We start from the raw sequence: 18,276 nt of genomic DNA, 5'->3' as shown, positions 1-18,276 counted from the left end.
TTAATGGAATCCATCTGTAGTATTTTAAAGTGGAGCGCTCATTAGTTACAGGGTTGAAACCAAAATTTTACAGTGAAGAGTTAATGGAAGAATAATTTATCCACAAACGTGACCGCTTGCTTCTGTGCAATTGATATGTTACATTTACAACACTGCTTTAACAGAAAAATTAAAATTCAAAGAATAGCTACGCAGTTCCTCAAATAGTTGTTCAGTCAGTTCGAGAGCGTCACAGAAATGAGCAATAAACTCACGTAACTCAAAACAAAGGCGTTGTGCGTCGTAAATATGCTTAATATTCCGAGAGCAGTTCTCTTTGCAATGTTCGCTCGGAAACCGGTTGAGATAGACCTACATTTATTGACAGCAGAAATTCGTGTCGGTTTTGAAGCCGACTGACATTGACAAGGACTGACGCTCATGGTTTCTCTTAGTCAAAATTTTATTGCGACCACTGTTCTTTCTCTGTGTTACATGGCGTCAGTGGTACTTCGTTTCTTACAGTTCGTTATACAGTCCGTGTTGATAAACCAACAACTCAGGCAACTTCATTCACAGTGTGGTCACTGGCACGAAAGTTTCTTTCAGTCATTCTGTCACGTCTGCACGTCGGCCCATCTTACTGCACTGATTACATTCAGGCTGACTCACTTGCTCCTACCCCTGTCGTTTTCTGCAACCCGCAGTCTAATAGCTGGCCTTCACAAACGACATGCGAGATCTTCATATTCTCTCGCTCGCTGCGCGGAAACCATTTGTCCTACGGAAAAAAATAAATACGACCTTTATGTAGGACATTTAATGTAGTTAAATTTTGTACCGGAATACGTATTCGCTAGAGGCCGTAGTTTTCGGATTATTAGAGAGTAGCGTACAAAAGTGACCTTCAAATGCACCCCTACTTCCACACTCAGCCCTCACCGGTCAGGATTTCTAGCATGTTATTCATGGCACTTTCTACTGTCACTGTACAAATATCTGTGACAGCATGAGTTATTCCTCACATTCGACGTTTTTTGGTCTTCATTAGCTGACCTAATTACGCCACCGGCCTAATCGGGCACTTAAAAATAGTAAAATTGACGATTGTGTAAAATTTACCTAACAGTTGTGCGAATAAAATAAAGAACCACATCGCTGTATTCGTCAAACCTTCTGGCTACGAAACTGCTCTGCTTGTAAGGCTTCAGTTTCGATTGAACTGTCAATGCAATTAGTTTTAGCATGACGTTTAGAAAAGTCGTTTGTGGTTTATTACCCTTGCGGGCACGTTTAAATTACTAATGTTAACGAAGTAGGCATATTAGCCCAATCAATAGATACCGAAAAAGATCGAATATCAGGAATAGTTCGCGTAGTCGGAAATTTTTTAGTTCAGTGGCAGCAGTGAAAGCCACCAACAACATACTAGAAATCCAGGCTAGTGAAGGATGAGTATGGGTTGGAGGAGTACAAGAAATCCAGTCCATTTTTGTGTAGGAGCAATAGTTTGCACGTAACAAGCGAGAGAATACGAAAATCTCGCGCGTGGATTATGATGGCTAGCTGTAGCATGGAGAGGTGCATAAAACGACAGCGTTAGGTTCAGCTGAATCACCTTGTATAACCAACTGTTGCATACACACCACTTCACTGACATGACTTTAATCAATCGCGGAGAGTCACGTGTTCACCTGGTACTAGTTCTACACAATCTACAGTGCTCCAAAGCGACCAGCTTGCTCTTATAACGGGGTCGCCAGTATTTTGCTCAGCGAGCTTATTTACACAGTGAACTCCCGCTGTTTTCTCGGCTTGCTGATGAAGCTCAGGTAAAGCTACACTCACAGTGTGCGATTACTCTCCCAAAACACACATATTCAGTACCGCCTTCTTGTAACCGATGTTCTCAGGAGCTGCAGTATTTCGGCCAAGCACATGCTAGTCATCTTCAAACGTTAGACTGTTGATGGATGAGCCCTCAGTAGGGCACTAACACACTGCTCAAAAGTATTAAGAAAAACACGTTATCAGCATCCGGTATGGTAAATCTATTTTGATGCGTGCAGTAACTGTGTCTTACAACATGGCCTGAGATCTTCGATTTCAATGTTTGCAACAACTAAAGTAATGCGCCCACTATAGGCTGCGTTATACATTACAGCATCAGGTGACCCCTCAGAAGAAGTTGGGAACCGGTGCTCCAGTGCTCTCTAGTGATGTGCACAGACGACAGTTGCCATTTGTGGACGTTGCAATCAACCGGGCACACGCAGTGCGACATCTCAGTGGAGTGAAAGATGCAAGGGCACTCTCATTCAAGAAGGATGACCTTACCGCCGCGTTGCAGCAGATACCAATATCCCTCCATCTGTCATTCGTAGTTTGTGGAACGCTACAGGGAGTTATGTCAGCACAAAAGACGAGAAGGACATAGTCACCGACGCATTACAAACACACGTTAAGACAATATCTGGTCACTTGTGCGTTGCGGTGACGCACGGATCCGTATTTTACGGGCTATAAGGCGCTACGGACTATAAGACTCACGTCAACTTTTAATCAGTTTTTTAAATAACATTTTACCATTTCATTATAAGAATGACTAAAAAAATTGTTAGTTTATAAAACAGACCCGACCTTCAAGATCCCTGAAAATCGTCATCTGAACTTTCTTCTTCGTCTTCTTCCTTTTCGTCGGGTTGCTGCCCTCTTCAAATAAAAGATAGAAATTCGCTAACATCTGGAGCGCTACTTAGACCGCACTTCTTGAAAGATTTAACAATAATGTCTTCTTTCACTCGAGACAACTACTACTGTTTCGTCCACTGACACACTTGTTTGATTATAAGCCGTTTTAAAGCTCCCTTCATCGTGAATTGTTGTTGGATTTCATCCATCATCCGTTTGTTCCATTCCTTTCTCATATACACTTTAAATGGTTTATTTATCGAGCTATGAAAAGGTTGCACTTGTGAAGTCAGTCAACCCGAAATAACAACAAGCTCATTATTTCCCTGTCCCAGTTTCTCATCCACAGAATTTGTCAAATGGCTTCTAAACTGATATAGCACAAGAAGAGAACTCTCCTTCAGTAAACTACCTTTACTTCTCTCCCACACTCTGGTAAACCGTAATTTCATAACAGCCTCGTCTATCCAACCCTTTTCATGTCTGTTAACTAGAACACCTGGCAGTATTTCAGAAGGTTTTGGCATTGTTTTGCGCTTGCTAATGATCATTGCATTAAGTTAGTACCGTCAACACAACATGAAAGGACAACGCAGAGCCTTTTTTCATGTGCGCTTGTTTTTATACTTACAATTTTAGCACCTGTCATGGCAACAGTTCTGTTATTCGACACATCAAATGTCAGAGGTTTCTCGCGCATATTCGCTATTTCGCTTAGCTCAACACGGGTTTTCTTTTTATGTTGAACAATAAATGGACGGAAAGATAATATTTTCTGAAATTACAATGAAATGGATACACGCGTTGATTATAAATCACGGGGACAGTTGAAAATGTGTGCTCCGACCGAGACTCGAACCCGGGATCTCCTGCTTACATGGCAGACGCTCTATCCTTTTTTTTTTCCTTTGCATTTTGTTCGGTAGTGTTCGTTGTCCATCTCAGCCACCGAGGATACAGAGGATAGTGCGACAGCAGGGACTTATCTCTGGCACGCCTCCCGTGAGACCCACATTGCCAACTTGATGTCCACACACTACATTCGTAGTGTCCCTGCCTATTATACTCATTACTCGCGGCTTTTTGCCGATTCCCGTAGTAGTTCGGGCACTTTTTGGGCATCCGCACAGAAGAAGATGGTCAAATGGCCGGTGAGCCTTAACTATTATAATATTTTCTATTCATCTTCTTGTGGCATTTCCTGAGATATTTTGGTTTTGGTTCGCATGTCAATCCATGAAGCTTCATAAACCTGTAGAACCAACCAACTCACCCCTTAAAGTCTGATAAGTTCTATTGTAGCGCTTGCTTATGAGCGTGTATTTGAATCATTTTTGCGTGTGTATTTGAATCAGTCATGTGTTATTTCCAATGTCATTTTGACGGTGTTCTTGAATCCATTTCAATAAGTCATATTCTAGTTTTGGGCATTTTGGGTTCAGTCTTCTGTTTGCACCCTTAATCCTCCTCAATTTTTTAATTTCTTCTTTACTAGTCCGCCAATCGCGAATGGTTTTTTCTGTTGGTGGAGGGCTAATACAAGTATACTGCTGAGTTTATCTGTTTTCCTGTTCTTCTGCATATGCTATTACTTTCAATTTATGGCCTGCATCATATGAATACCTTTTATTTTTTTCCCGTTACGAAACTAGCTACTAACAAAAATATTGCGCTGTTTCCTATAATACAAATTACTTCAAAGTTCACTAGGATCCAGTGATGCATTATAGGCTAGACATTGTTCTGGGATTGTGAGATAGTGTTAACAAGCTTGTGAATCCCCGCTACTCATGTTCGTCGTATTGGTGTACAGCTGCTGTCGGTTGAATCCAGTGTTGCCAGATAGAGATTTGTTTCTTGCGACATCGAATATATGGACATTTCTAAGACTGACGGGGATTTTAAATCAAACACAGGAGGATTTATATTTTCGAGACCCACCTGAATTTTGAAGGCAGTTTTTCGAAGGGAAACGTGCGTCCTATCGTCCGTAAAGGACGGTACTGCCAGAGCACTGCAAGACGATCTCAGAAAGGCCACTTGAGCCTCTGTATCCGATCAGAGTAACGAACAGGTAACGAGAGAGAACCTTAACACCTAGACCTCTTCTTTGAGTACCCTCCTTGATAACATACTGCAGCTCGCCTTCAGTTCTGCCGTTCCCATGTCTACTGACAACTTCGTCACTGGCGAAACGTCGTACTCACAAACTTGTCCAGATTTCCTCTGAACCAAGATGATGGTTGTGTTCCTGTGTGGAGACGCCATGGTGAGCGATACGTGGCAAATGTTGCTCAAGAAATAGATTCGCCTAGGTTGTTTTACGGTGTGAGAGGCATTAGTGTTGGCAACCATACGGATATTAAACAGTTTTTGATGTTGCTGAGCAACAGTCATACAATAATTTTTAAATGAACACACTGTCATTTGGCTGTATTGTTGTTCATTTAATTACCTCTCAGGTTTCGGCATTGGTACCATTTTCAAGTGACATAAACAGAATCACTTGAAAATGGCATAAAAGGCCGAAACGTGGGTCGTAATTAAATGACAATACAGTCAAATGGTGGTATGTTCATTTAAAACCGTATGGATATTGTTGTCCGTGGTCGCCTTACCGCCAGGCAGTACCTAGAACGAACGGACCATGTGGTGGCTGTTCCATACCGTAGTGGCCCTGAATTCCTTCTCATGCAGTATAATGTCAGGGCCCATGTGGCGTGTGTCAGAAGGGGCATCTTGCGAAACCTGCACTTTAAAGTAATGGAAATGCCAGCTGTGAGTTCCGAAGTAAATCCCACCAAGCATGTGTGAGTCATGCTCGACAAACATGTTTCTGGTTGCCCTGTTCCACCACAGACACTCCCAGAACTCTCAATGTCCGGTATCACAGGGTACGACCGGGTAACATCTGTGGACTTATACGGAACGTGCCACGTAGGTGTCACACGGTGATAAACACTCACGGAGGGCGTACACGTTATTAAAGTTCCGAAATTTCAATCAAAAGCACCCGGAATTACGGGACGAATTACTGTTTCAGCTTTGTTTTTGACATCTATCGAATATTTCAATTCTTTTTATGTAAATGAACAAGGATGTAAGATGTTTTGCTGTTTGCATAGTTTTTGAAAGATAAAGGTATAATTTGCTAACACACACAGACCTAAATTATCGCTCAGTCTAGTGTTAATAGTCAGCTCAAAGTAATGTGCCTCTAATTGTATTGAGCATTGTACGTCGTGGACAAAAAGGAATCTCGCAACAGCACCTCGCAACGGCTTCCATCGCAGCAAGCTGGATGACGAAAATACTTGCTCTCGTGAGTTCCCAAATGAAGAAGAGTTTTTCTTAGCCTTTTATGAGGATAGTTTTTATTTATCATGTACAGGCGTCCTTGGTATCAATATGATTTCAGAACGGTTATTTACGATTTCATACCAGTTTTATAATATATGGGGTGCGTCACTGACGGTGCATACTCTCAGGGACGATAGAAAGCATAAATGGATCAATCCATTGGGACCCATGGACGGGGAAGTCCTTAACGAAAAGCGAAAGTGTGAAAATTTCAAATGTAGCATTGGTCTGCAGACAATGATAAAACTCCAAATGGACACATTTTTGCAATAAATTATTTTATCTGCAGTGCTTGCACAAGCTGACACACTCACGACAGTTGTTCAAAATGACGCCCGCAGTCTCCACGCGGACACGACATCGTCTACAGTCCTGCTGTACTCGTTCGTGTAATCCCAGTGTCGTTCGGTAATCCCACAGGCAGCAGAGAAAATCATTCGCTGGAATTCTTCTTGAGTCGTAACAGATGTCTCGTACAGAAGGTCGCAAGCAAGATCAAGCCAGCAGGAATGAAGTGCGCTCAGGTCAGGGCCACAATTTCCCATCTACCTTTCAGAGACCATCTGACGCATGTGTTCATAAGTAATATGTTCACGATGGGATGGGGTTCTGTCATGTTGGAACCACACACGTGGACGAACAGAAAGTGAGATATGTTCCAACGTCGTGGGGAGGATGTATCTCGGTAAGTCTTGCTGATTTCAGTAAGAAGGGAACAACGGCGCGCGGGCAGAATGATTGTCGGTATATATCCGTATGAGCTCTAAGTTCTCTGGTTATTTCGCCATAACCATTTCGCGAGATGTTTGTGCGAGTTTGTAAGACGTTGCACGATATTCTCTTGAAAGTTCAATAGTAATTCACAAAATCCCTCATGCAGCGTCTGACAATGGAGTTGCTTCATCAACAAAATTCAAATGGTTCAAATGGCTCTAAGCACTATGGGACTTAACATCTGAGGTCATCATTCCCCTAGACTTAGAACTACTTAAACCTAACTAACCCAAGGACATCACACACATCCATGCCCGAGGCAGGATTCGAACCTGCGACCTTAGCAGCAGCTTGGTTCCGGACTTAAGCGCCTAGAACCGCTCGGTTACAACAGCTGGCCTTCATCAACATACTGGGGTGGGTCAAAAATGTGGAAACACCAAAAAGTAAAACACAGTACCGTACTGAATACGGTGTACGAAAACCGTTGGCTTTCAAACCAGCTTGCAGTCATCTCGGAATGGATGAATACAGGCCCTGTATAATTTTCAAGGTAATCTGATACCATTCTTGCTGCAAAATACTGGCAAGTTCAGGCAACGCTAAAGGAGGTGGGTAGCGATTAAACACTCTTCTCCTCAAAGTAGTCCACTAGGGCTCAATAATATCGAGATCTACTGACTGTGACGGCCAGGCTCGTACGAGGTGATATCGGTTGTTGTAACCAATGGCGCCTCAAACCATCAAACCTGGTGTTTGTTCGCTATGCCGCTCCACAATGCAGCCCTCCAGGTTGCGCTCACCACAGTACCGCCGGACACGTATGCGGCCATCTCTTGTTGACACGTTGAAGTGAGACTCGTCCAAAAAGACTACATGTTGCCACTCAGCACCCCAGTGACGGTGTTCACGTAGCTATTGCAGTCGGAGGAGTTTGTGGTTTCTGGATAATGGAATCCAACGTAATGGCATGCGTACAACCAGTACAACCAGCAGCAGACGGCGACGAACCGCCGATGCAGACGAGTTCACACCTGCTGCAGTGCTCCAGCGACGAGCCAACACTGTGGATGACGCTGTACGGTCTGTAATGGCCATGCGGACAAGATGCCGGTCATACCGTTATGTGGTCATGTTCCGTGGTCCAGTTCCCGATCGTCGCCGCGTATGACCTTCCTCTATCCACTGCTTCCACATACTGTAGTAGCACTATGCCCTGTGCGATCCGAAATGTCACGGTATGACAACCCCGGTTCTCGGAGACTGATCATTCTGCCCTGTTCGAACTGGTTCACATGCCGATACCATTCCCTTTGACGCCGACGAGGCATACTGGCACTCACTGTATTATTTCCACCTTGTGTGACAGCTCTGCACGAACTACACTAGGCGCAACACTGACCCTGTCGGGCCGACCTCAGAGGGCTCTGTTCGACCTACGTGTACCCCATCTCACTGAAAACGTATCACGTATGGCCTGCACACCCGTCACCAATTCCACCAAGTGTGGCGCTATTCGGATAATTCCTTCTCGGTGTTGCACTTTTCACAAACGGCAGTGTAACTAAGTGGGACGAATTCTTCTGTTAACTCACTCGCAGAGCAGAGTGGGGCGTCAATTGAAGACAGCAAAAGGAAACCCGAATTTTAAACTTCGCCTTTAGAAAATCTTTTACGCGGAAGGATCGTACAGGCATACCATTGTTTGACGCCGCACAAACTCTCTCATAGAGTACATAGAAGTAGTTGTACATAGAAACAGGCGCCCCTGACCGTGGAAGACTGTTGAAGGAGCCGAAAACAAATAAGGCGAATCCCAGTTAGGTTTTACGGAAAGTACTCCTCGGCACTGTACGATCCTTAGCCTGCATTTGTCGCGAACGTTTCCCGTAGCGGGAAGTCCCATACCATTGGAAGAAAGCACAGGTGACTCCCGTACGTAAAATGCATAAGAGAAGGAACCCGCAAAATTATAGCCCAGTATCCTTTACATCAGTCTGCCGCAGCATTCTTGAACATATTATGATGTCGAATATAATAAATTTGCATCAGACAGAAATAGTTCTATTCGCAAATCAACAAGGATGTAGAAAGCATCGCCGATGTGCAACCTAGCTTCCCCTTTTCTCGTACGATATTCCGCGAACCATGGATAAAGGACAGAAGACAGGCTACACAGAGCCGCACTGCAGACTATTAACGAAGGTCCGAGCATACGGAGAAGCTTTTCAAATACGTTAAGTGGGTCGAAGACTTCGTAAGTAAAGGAACCCAGTACGATGTCCTGCACGGTGAGTGTTCTTAGACAAAGGTATCGTCAGGAGTGCTGCAGGGAAGTGTGACAGAACCACTCTTATTCTCTCTATACATAAATGATCTGACGGATAGGGTGAGCAGCAATCTGCTACTGTCTGTTGATGACGCTATAGTATAAAGGGACAACGTCGTTTTTAAACGTCTGTGGGAGATTACAAGATGACTGTGATAGAAATGCTATTTGGTGTGATGAACAGCTGCTTGCTCTACATATAGAAAAATATAAATTAATGAAGACATGTAAGGAAACAATCCTGTCAAGGTCGACCACAGTGTTAGTGGTGTGTTGCCTAGCGCAGTCATACCTTTTAAATGTCTAGGCGTAACGTCCAGCGAGCGAGCTGGCGCAGTGGTCAGCACGATGAACTCGCATTCAGGAGGACGACGGTTCAAACCCACGTCCGGCCGTCCCCATTTCGGTTCTCCATGATTTCCCTAAATCGCTTCAGGCAAATGCCGGAATGATTCATTTGGAAAGGCACGGTCGATTTTCTTCCCCGTCCTTCCCTAAGCCGGGCTTGTGCTCCGTTTCTAACGAGGTCGTTTTCGACGGGACGTTAAACACTAATCTCCTCCTCTTTGTAACGTCGCAAAGCGACGTAAGTTGTAGCGAGCATGTGGAGCCGGTCTTAACGAAGGGGAATGGTCGACTTCACTTCAAATGAGAGAATTCTAGGAGCGTGTACCTCTCGTATACACTCCTGGAAATTGAAATAAGAACACCGTGAATTCATTGTCCCAGGAGGGGGAAACTTTATTGACACATTCCTGGGGTCAGATACATCACATGATCACACTGACAGAACCACAGGCACATAGACACAGGCAACAGAGCATGCACAATGTCGGCACTAGTACAGTGTATATCCACCTTTCGCAGCAATGCAGGCTGCTATTCTCCCATGGAGACGATCGTAGAGATGCTGGATGTAGTCCTGTGGAACGGCTTGCCATGCCATTTCCACCTGGCGCCTCAGTTGGACCAGCGTTCGTGCTGGACGTGCAGACCGCGTGAGACGACGCTTCATCCAGTCCCAAACATGCTCAATGGGGGACAGATCCGGAGATCTTGCTGGCCAGGGTAGTTGACTTACACCTTCTAGAGCACGTTGGGTGGCACGGGATACATGCGGACGTGCATTGTCCTGTTGGAACACCAAGTTCCCTTGCCGGTCTAGGAATGGTAGAACGATGGGTTCAATGACGGTTTGGATGTACCGTGCACTATTCAGTGTCCCCTCGACGATCACCAGAGGTGTACGGCCAGTGTAGGAGATCGCTCCCCACACCATGATACCGGGTGTTGGCCCTGTGTGCCTTGGTCGTATGCAGTCCTGATTGTGGTGCTCACCTGCACGGCGCCAAACACGCATACGACCATCATTGGCACCGAGGCAGAAGCGACTCTCATCGCTGAAGACGACACGTCTCCATTCGTCCCTCCATTCACGCCTGTCGCGACACCACTGGAGGCGGGCTGCACGATGTTGGGGCGTGAGCGGAAGACGGCCTAACGCTGTGCAGGACCGTAGCCCAGCTTCATGGAGACGGTTGCGAATGGTCCTCGCCGATACCCCAGGAGCAACAGTATCCCTAATTTGCTGGGAAGTGGCGGTGCGGTCTCCTACGGCACTGCGTAGGATCCTACGGTCTTGGCGTGCATCCGTGCGTCGCTGCGGCCCGGTCCCAGGTCGACGAGCACGTGCAGCTTCCGCCGACCACTGGCGACAACATCGATGTACTGTGGAGACCTCACGCCCCACGTGTTGAGCAATTCGGCGGTACGTCCACCAGGCCTCCCGCATGCCCACTATACGCCCTCGCTCAAAGTCCGTCAACTGCACATACGGTTCACGTCCACGCTGTCGCGGCATGCTACCAGTGTTAAAGACTGCGATGGAGCTCCGTATGCCACGGCAAACTGGCTGACACTGACGGCGGCGGTGCAGAAATGCTGCGCAGCTAGCGCCATTCGACGGCCAACACCGCGGTTCCTGGTGTATCCGCTGTGCCGTGCTTGTGATCATTGCTTGTACAGCCCTCTCGCAGTGTACGGAGCAAGTATGGCGGGTCTGACACACCGGTGTCAATGTGTTCTTTTTTCCATTTCCAGGAGTGTATTTGCCACACAATGGAAAACAAACTTACTGCCACCAAGAAATATCTGGCGTAAGAAACGCGAAGACAGATAAGAGAAATTAGGTGTCGTACGGAATCATATAGACTGTTATTTCCCTTTCTCTCGATTTGCAAGTGTAACAGGAGAGGGAATGACTACCAGGAGCAGATCCATCGTGTGGTGGCTTGCCGAGTATGGAGACGGCTCGGAGAAAATGAAGAAACACGGCAAGAAATGCTTTCTTGGACATAAATGCAGATATTAGCCAACCTGCGGGATGCGCTGTTGTATTTGGCCACGGACGGCACCTGTGCAATGCCCTCAATACAGGGTGGTCGGAAATTCCCGGTATTAACTTCTAGGACATGTAGAGGGTAGTGAGTACACAACGTTTTGAATAGGAACACATGTCCGGGAACCTATCGTTTCCGTTCTACAACAGTTTCAATTCAGATGTGTACCTCGTCAACGTCTGCTTAGGGCCAGAGAAACGTCTCATTGTTCTCTGTCCTGGTATGCAACAGGGTAGACACGATGACGGGTACTACGTCAAACGATCCTCAGATGTCACTTATTGTCCGCTTTGCTGTGAGACCGAGTCAATACCTATGCAGTCCGCAGCTCGTGGTCACAGGTAGCTTCCGAGCTTCCAACGCACGGGGCCCCTGGTTCGATTCCCGGCGGAGTCAGGGATTTTCTCTGCTTCGTGATGACTGGGTGTTGTGTTTCTTTCATCATCATTTCATCATCATTGACTAAAAGTCGCCGAAGTGGCGTTCAAGGACTTGCAGTACGGCGGCCGAACTTCCCCGCATGGGGCCTCCCGGCCAACAATGCCATACGATCATTTCATTTCAATACCCATGCATCACTGATAAAGGAAACAGTGCAGCACAAGTTTGTGGAATACACAGACATACTCCTTGTGTATGAGGTAACGAAGAGCTGCTAGTCGGCTGTCTCACGAACGTTTCCCACGCCGTCACACTCCATCGCACAAACTGTTTGCCCAAGTTACAGAACGGCTACGAGAAACGGGTACCTTCACCGTGAGGAGGCAGGACTGTGGTGCTCCACGGCGACGTTGCACTCCCGAATTTGAAGAAGGTGTACTGCGTCGCATTGAAGATAGCTCGCCAACGATTTCGCGAACAATTGCGCGTGCAATGTCTGTTAGTCACAGTACCGTCTTGGATGTCCTGCATGAGCAACAATTACACCCGTACCACTTACAAAAGGTAGACGCTATGAATCCAGCAGACTTTCCACGACGCGTCGCCTTCTGCACATGGTTCCTGCACCGTTGCATCGACGCGCCCCTGTTTCCACGTCGAGTTCTCTTCACAGATGAATGTAGGTTCCCAAGGGATTGTGTTCTGAATGCTCGAAATAGCCATGTCTGGGCGGACGAAAACCCTGATGCCACGCATGTGCAGGGATTTCGAGACAGGTTTGGAATTAACGTGTGGGCAGGTATTCTGGACGTCATGTGATTGGACCATGACTCCTTCCATCCAAGTTTACGGGGCCCGCATTCCTAAGACACGTAATGGACCCGTTCTTGGAAGCTGTGCCATTGAATGTCCGTCAGGAAATGTGGTCTCAGCATGATGGAGCACCACCTCACTTTTCACTGGCTGTCCGAAGACATCTTAACAGACGGTATGGTGAAAGATGGATAGGCCGTGGTGGTCCAACCGCGTGGCCGCCACGATCGCCCGACTTAACCCCTATGGACTACCTACACCATGCATGAATCACTTACCTCACAAAAATCTTCGTTACTCAAACTACTGCAATACAACGAGCGCCAATACTGCTAGGAATAGTTAGCAAAGGTAAGATTTTGATCGCCCGCTCTCAAAATTCTGTCATCTCTCTCCCCACATCCACCAGTGCTGGCGGCTCACCTCCAACTGCGCAACGCTACGCGCTGTTCACATCCAACTGCCCAACACTACAATAGCGAATATTTTAACAATGCCAACCAGCCACAGACTGCATACAGCACAGTCAGTGATTTCCATACAGAGCGGTACGTGGTGTTACCAACACAAAAACCTAAACAGCCCACTCACAACATCTGGAGCTTGGACTATTCACTGTTTATATTTTCCCTCTTTTTTTCACAGTTCAGCACACCTTCGTCCTGTTTTCCTGTTTGATCTGTCTTCAATTTTTGACGGGCTATCCGCTGGATCATTTTACTACTAATTCTGAGGGGAGAGGGGGAGAGGGTGCGATGGGGAGTTTCCCTCGTTCATAACCAAACACGCAAAACACTGACGAAAATACACAAACAGATTCTGCTCCTAAAAGAACGCTGCACAGATGGAAGTGGACTCCGGTCTCCATAACGGGGCTATCGAAAACCTATCACAACTTTCACATACGTGCCTGCACTCCTCCGCGACACAACTAGAAAAATTCTCACACAACCGCTAGAGGCGGCCCTTACTGCTGGCGAGTTCCACACTGCACTTGCTCGCTGTCACGAAAGATAAGATTACTCTCTGGCCACCGCTCGCTTCACGTCGCGAGAACAAGCCTCCAGAGAGCGTCACTAGGACAGCAGCACCCTCGATTGCTACGAACAGTCCCCCTTCTTTGATGCTTAACCTCTGTTTTCGATCAACCTTCCGCGCTCCGTTAAATATTTCTGAGCTTTCTCTTTCTGATTTCATAGAGTATACACTACTGGCCATTAAAATTGCTACACCAAGAAGAAATGCAGATGATAAACGGGAGTTCATTGGAGAAATATATTATACTAGAACTGACATCTGATTACATTTTCACGCAATTGGGGTGCATATATCCAGAGAAATCAGTACCCAGAACAACCGCCTCTGGCCGTAATAACGGCCTTGATACGCCTGGGCATCGAGTCAAACAGAGCTTGGATGGCGTGTACAGGTACAGCAGTCCATGCACCTCAACACGATACCACAGTTCATTAAGAGTAGTGACTGGCGTATTGTGACGAGCCAGTTGCACGGCCACCATTGACCAGACGTTTTCAGTTGGTGAGAGATCTGGAGAATGTGCTGGCCAGAGCAGCAGTCGAATATTTTCTGTATCCACAAAGGCCCGTACAGGACCTGCAACATGCGGTCGTGCATTATCCTGCTGAAATGTAGGGGTTCGCAGGGATCGAATGAAGGGCAGAGCCACGGGTCGTAGCACATCTGAAATGCAACGTCCACTGTTCAAAGTGCCGTCAATGCGAACAAGAGGAGACCGACACATGTAACCAACGGCACCCCATACCAACACGCCCGCTGATAGGCCAGTATGGCGATGTTAATACGCGCTTCCAATGTCTGTTCTCAGCGATGTCGCCAAACACGGATCCGACGATCATGATGCTGTAAACAGAACCTGGATTAAGGTATACCGATAATTTTTACTTATGGACCGTCTGAAACAAACCATTCCACATTTGCAGAGCATTTAAAACACCATAACCATCATCCTACAAACATGGAACAAGAAATGAAAATAATGAGCAACCATGACAAACATCCTATACAAACGCAAGAAAACTTCAACATCCAGAAAGCCATAGCAGAAAACAAACACATGATAAATGAACAAACGCACACCAGCACAGGCTCCCTACTACAGTTAATAAAGGAAATGATAACATAAAACCAAAAAACTCTTCCCCACACCATCTGGACACACACCACACACACACACACACACACACACACACACACACACACACACACAACGCACACACAAATGCATACACGAACAGATCACAGATACTTCAATAATTACGCTCGAAAGTTTGGCAATAACATTCGACCTTTGGCAAAAACTTTTGACAGTCGGCAACAGAAACCAAAACATTGCAGTGAAACAAGCGTTTAGTTCATAGTGCTGTGGAATGTGGGGAAAAAACCGCAAATTGGCGTTCCTAAGAAGACGAACAACGCCAAAAACACAACAGGAGCGTAATATGTAAGAAATTGTCCACGCAACCTGTAAGTACAGTTCAAAACACTACTACTTAGTAGGAAATACCAACCACCAGAACTGTTTATAACCTATGCGCACAGTGACAAAAATGTAAATAAAATAGCTAACATATGTACATATTCCAGGCTACTGATGATGCCTTGCAGAAAAAAAAGGCGAAACGCATATGGCACTAAAATTGTGTTTTATTTAGTTGCTGTCAGGCGGTCCATAGGTAAAAATTATCAATATACCGTAATGTTACACGCAACTGAGGATGAAAGGACTAGAAAAGTTGAAGAACCTGGATTCATCCGAAAAAATGACGTTTTGCCATTCGTGCACCCAGCTTCGTCGTTGAGTACACCATCGCAGGCGCACCTGTCTCTGATGTCATCTTCGTGGTGTAGGAATTTTAATGGTCAGTAGTGTAGTTTGTGTGCGACAGCTTTCCAAGATTGCGGTAAAATCAGGCACTTCCTAACGAATGGTTGCTCTAGAAAGCTTCTCTACCTTGTACGCTTTCAGATTTCGCTCTTTGCATACTGACTGACGCGTTCGTTAGAGCTCTCAAGTATCGCGTAGCCTTGATATGAATGTTGTGCATTCCACATGTACTCTGATGCACTTGCCCTGTGTAATACACCGTGACCTATCTACGGGAATTATACAATTATATATATGAAGACAGTAACTGTTCGCGAAAGAACAGATACTGTAGATGACCGTGCAGCTTTTCCCTGGAATAAATGATGACTAACTGAAACCCTCAGCTGCCGACAGATGTTGTTGGCATACCTCGATGTGGACAGCTGAAAATGTGTGCCCCGATCGGGTTCAAAAATGGCTCTGAGCACTATGGGACTCAAATGCTGTGGTCATCAGTCCCCTAGAACTTAGAACTACTTAAACCTAACTAACCTAAGGACAGCACACACATCCATGCCCGAGGCAGGATTCGAACCTGCGACCGTAGCGCCCCGATCGGGACTCGAACCCGGTATCTCCTGGTTACATGGCAGACGCTCTATCCATCTGGGCCACCGAGGACACAGATGAATAGCGCGACTGCAGGGACTTAACCCTTGCACGCTTCGCGTGAGATTCACACTCCCAACTGTCCATAATTCTACCTATATAATGTACCTTACAGACATTTGCCCATTCATGCGAATGCCACAGGTTGCCCTAAATCTTACAGGAATCGCCAAAGCGTGCGCGAGAAATGAGTGAATGGGCAAATGTCTATAAGGTACATTACATATGTAGAATTGTGGACAGTTGGGAATGTGAGTCTCACGAGAAGCGTGCAAGGGATAAATCCCTGCAGTCGCGCTAATCAACTGTGTCCTCGGTGGCTCAGATGGATAGAGCGTCTGCCATGTAAGCAGGAGATCTCGGGTTCGAGTCCCGGTCGGGGCACACATTTACAGCTGTCCACATCGAGGTGTATCAACAACACCTGTCGGCAGCTGAGGGTTTCAGTTAGTCATCAATTATACAATTAGCGACGCAGTAACGCTGGTCCAGGAAGGAGACGAAAACTATATTGCTGCGCAGTGTCCGCGATGTGAACGCAAACGTACGCCCGGCAGGTCCTGCTGAGCGCCGTGACGGCGGCCTGCGTCGCCTCCCCCGGCTTCCTGGCTGGCGGCGCGGCGCCGCTGGACGCCTTCCGCTGCGACGGCGCGCCCTGCAGCCTGGTCGGGCTGCCCGCCTTGTCCTACGCCGCCCCGGCGCCCGCCGGCGTCGTCTTCCCCGCCGGCGCGCCCGTCGCGCTGACGTCACAGTTCCACGCGCAGGACGAGCTGGGCCAGTACAGCTACGGCTACCAGGGCGGGCCGTCGGCCAAGTCCGAGGCGCGGGCCTTCGACGGCTCCGTGTCCGGCGGCTACTCCTACGTGGACGCCAACGGCGTGCTGCAGACGGCGCAGTACGTCTCCGACCCGGTGAACGGCTTCCGCGTCGCCGCCACCAACCTGCCGACCGCCACCGCGCGGCCCGTCGAGGACACGCCCGAGGTGATGCGGGCGCGCGCCGCCCACGCCGCCTTCGTGGCGGACGCCGCCGCGCGCTCCGCCGCCCTCGCCGCCGCCGCCACCCCCGCGCCCGCGCCGGCCGCCGCCCCCGAGGCGCGGGACGGCCAGCAGGCCGCCCGAACCGCCCCCGCACCGCCCGCCTCCGCTGCCACAGGTCGCGCCGCCGCCCCCGCACGCCCACCCTCTGCTACCAGCTACGCCAACCTCGTGATCGGGCCCTCGGGAGTGCCACTGGACACTCCGGAAGTGGCCGCCGCCCGCGCCGCCGACGCCGTCGCCCACCTGCAAGCCAAGGCGGCGGCACTCTTCGGCTGAAGGCGCAAACTTCGCTGCGGGCTCACAGTCTGCGAGTTAGTCATTACGAAAACCTACAGCTTTCACACTTCTCCTCTTCCTTCAGCAGTGCGTTCGCTTATGTTGCACCGTATCTTCACACCGTATACTTGCAAGTGTATCTCAATGACGACTATGGCGTAGACTCGTATTTATGACTACAAGTATGTATACTGTATAGGAAATAAACAGATCCCACAATATTTCTTCTTTATTCACAAAAAGTTTGAGGTTTGCCAGTACCACTTGATGCGCCAGCATGAAACTAACCCATCCTCAAAACAAAGTATCAACACAACCGCCAATGTCCGCAGCTCGTGCTCGTGCGGTAGCGTTCTCGCTTCCCACGCCCGGCTTCCTGGGTTCGATTCCCGACGGGGTCACGGATTTTCTCTGATTCGTGATGACTGCGTGTTGTGTGACGTCCTTAGGTTAGTTAGGTTTAAGTACTTCTACGTTCTAGGGGACTGATGACCTCAGATGCTAAGTCCCATAGCGCTCACAGCCATTTTAGCAACAACTGGCAAGAATTACTTATTGGGTTGGGTCAGTTCACACACAAGTTGCGCTTACATTACACATACATTTTACAAATGGTTCAAATGGTTCTAAGCACTATGGAACTTAACATCTGAGGTCATCAGTCCCCTAGACTTACAACTACGTAAACCTACTCTCTAGAGGAACGGAAGGTTCCAAATGATTGGAAAAGAGCACAGGTGGTCCCAGTCTTCAAGAAAGGTCGTCTAGCAGATGCGC

General features: G+C 47.5%; 1 protein-coding gene across 1 annotated transcript in view; it reads left to right on the top strand.

The window, feature by feature from the left end:
- Nucleotides 1-17,720, top strand: part of LOC126355429 (cuticle protein 21-like) — a 33,322-nt gene extending 15,602 nt beyond the window's left edge. The window contains exon 2 of the mRNA XM_050005737.1: nucleotides 16,741-17,720. Within this exon, the coding sequence (XP_049861694.1) occupies nucleotides 16,741-17,499 (759 nt within the window). The 3' untranslated portion in view covers nucleotides 17,500-17,720. The remainder of the gene's footprint in view (nucleotides 1-16,740) is intronic.
- The last annotated feature ends 556 nt before the right edge of the window (nucleotides 17,721-18,276 follow it).

Source organism: Schistocerca gregaria, chromosome 3, assembly GCF_023897955.1.
Source record: "Schistocerca gregaria isolate iqSchGreg1 chromosome 3, iqSchGreg1.2, whole genome shotgun sequence".
In the NCBI taxonomy this organism is placed as follows: domain Eukaryota; kingdom Metazoa; phylum Arthropoda; class Insecta; order Orthoptera; family Acrididae; genus Schistocerca; species Schistocerca gregaria.
This window is presented reverse-complemented; position numbering and strand designations above follow the sequence as displayed.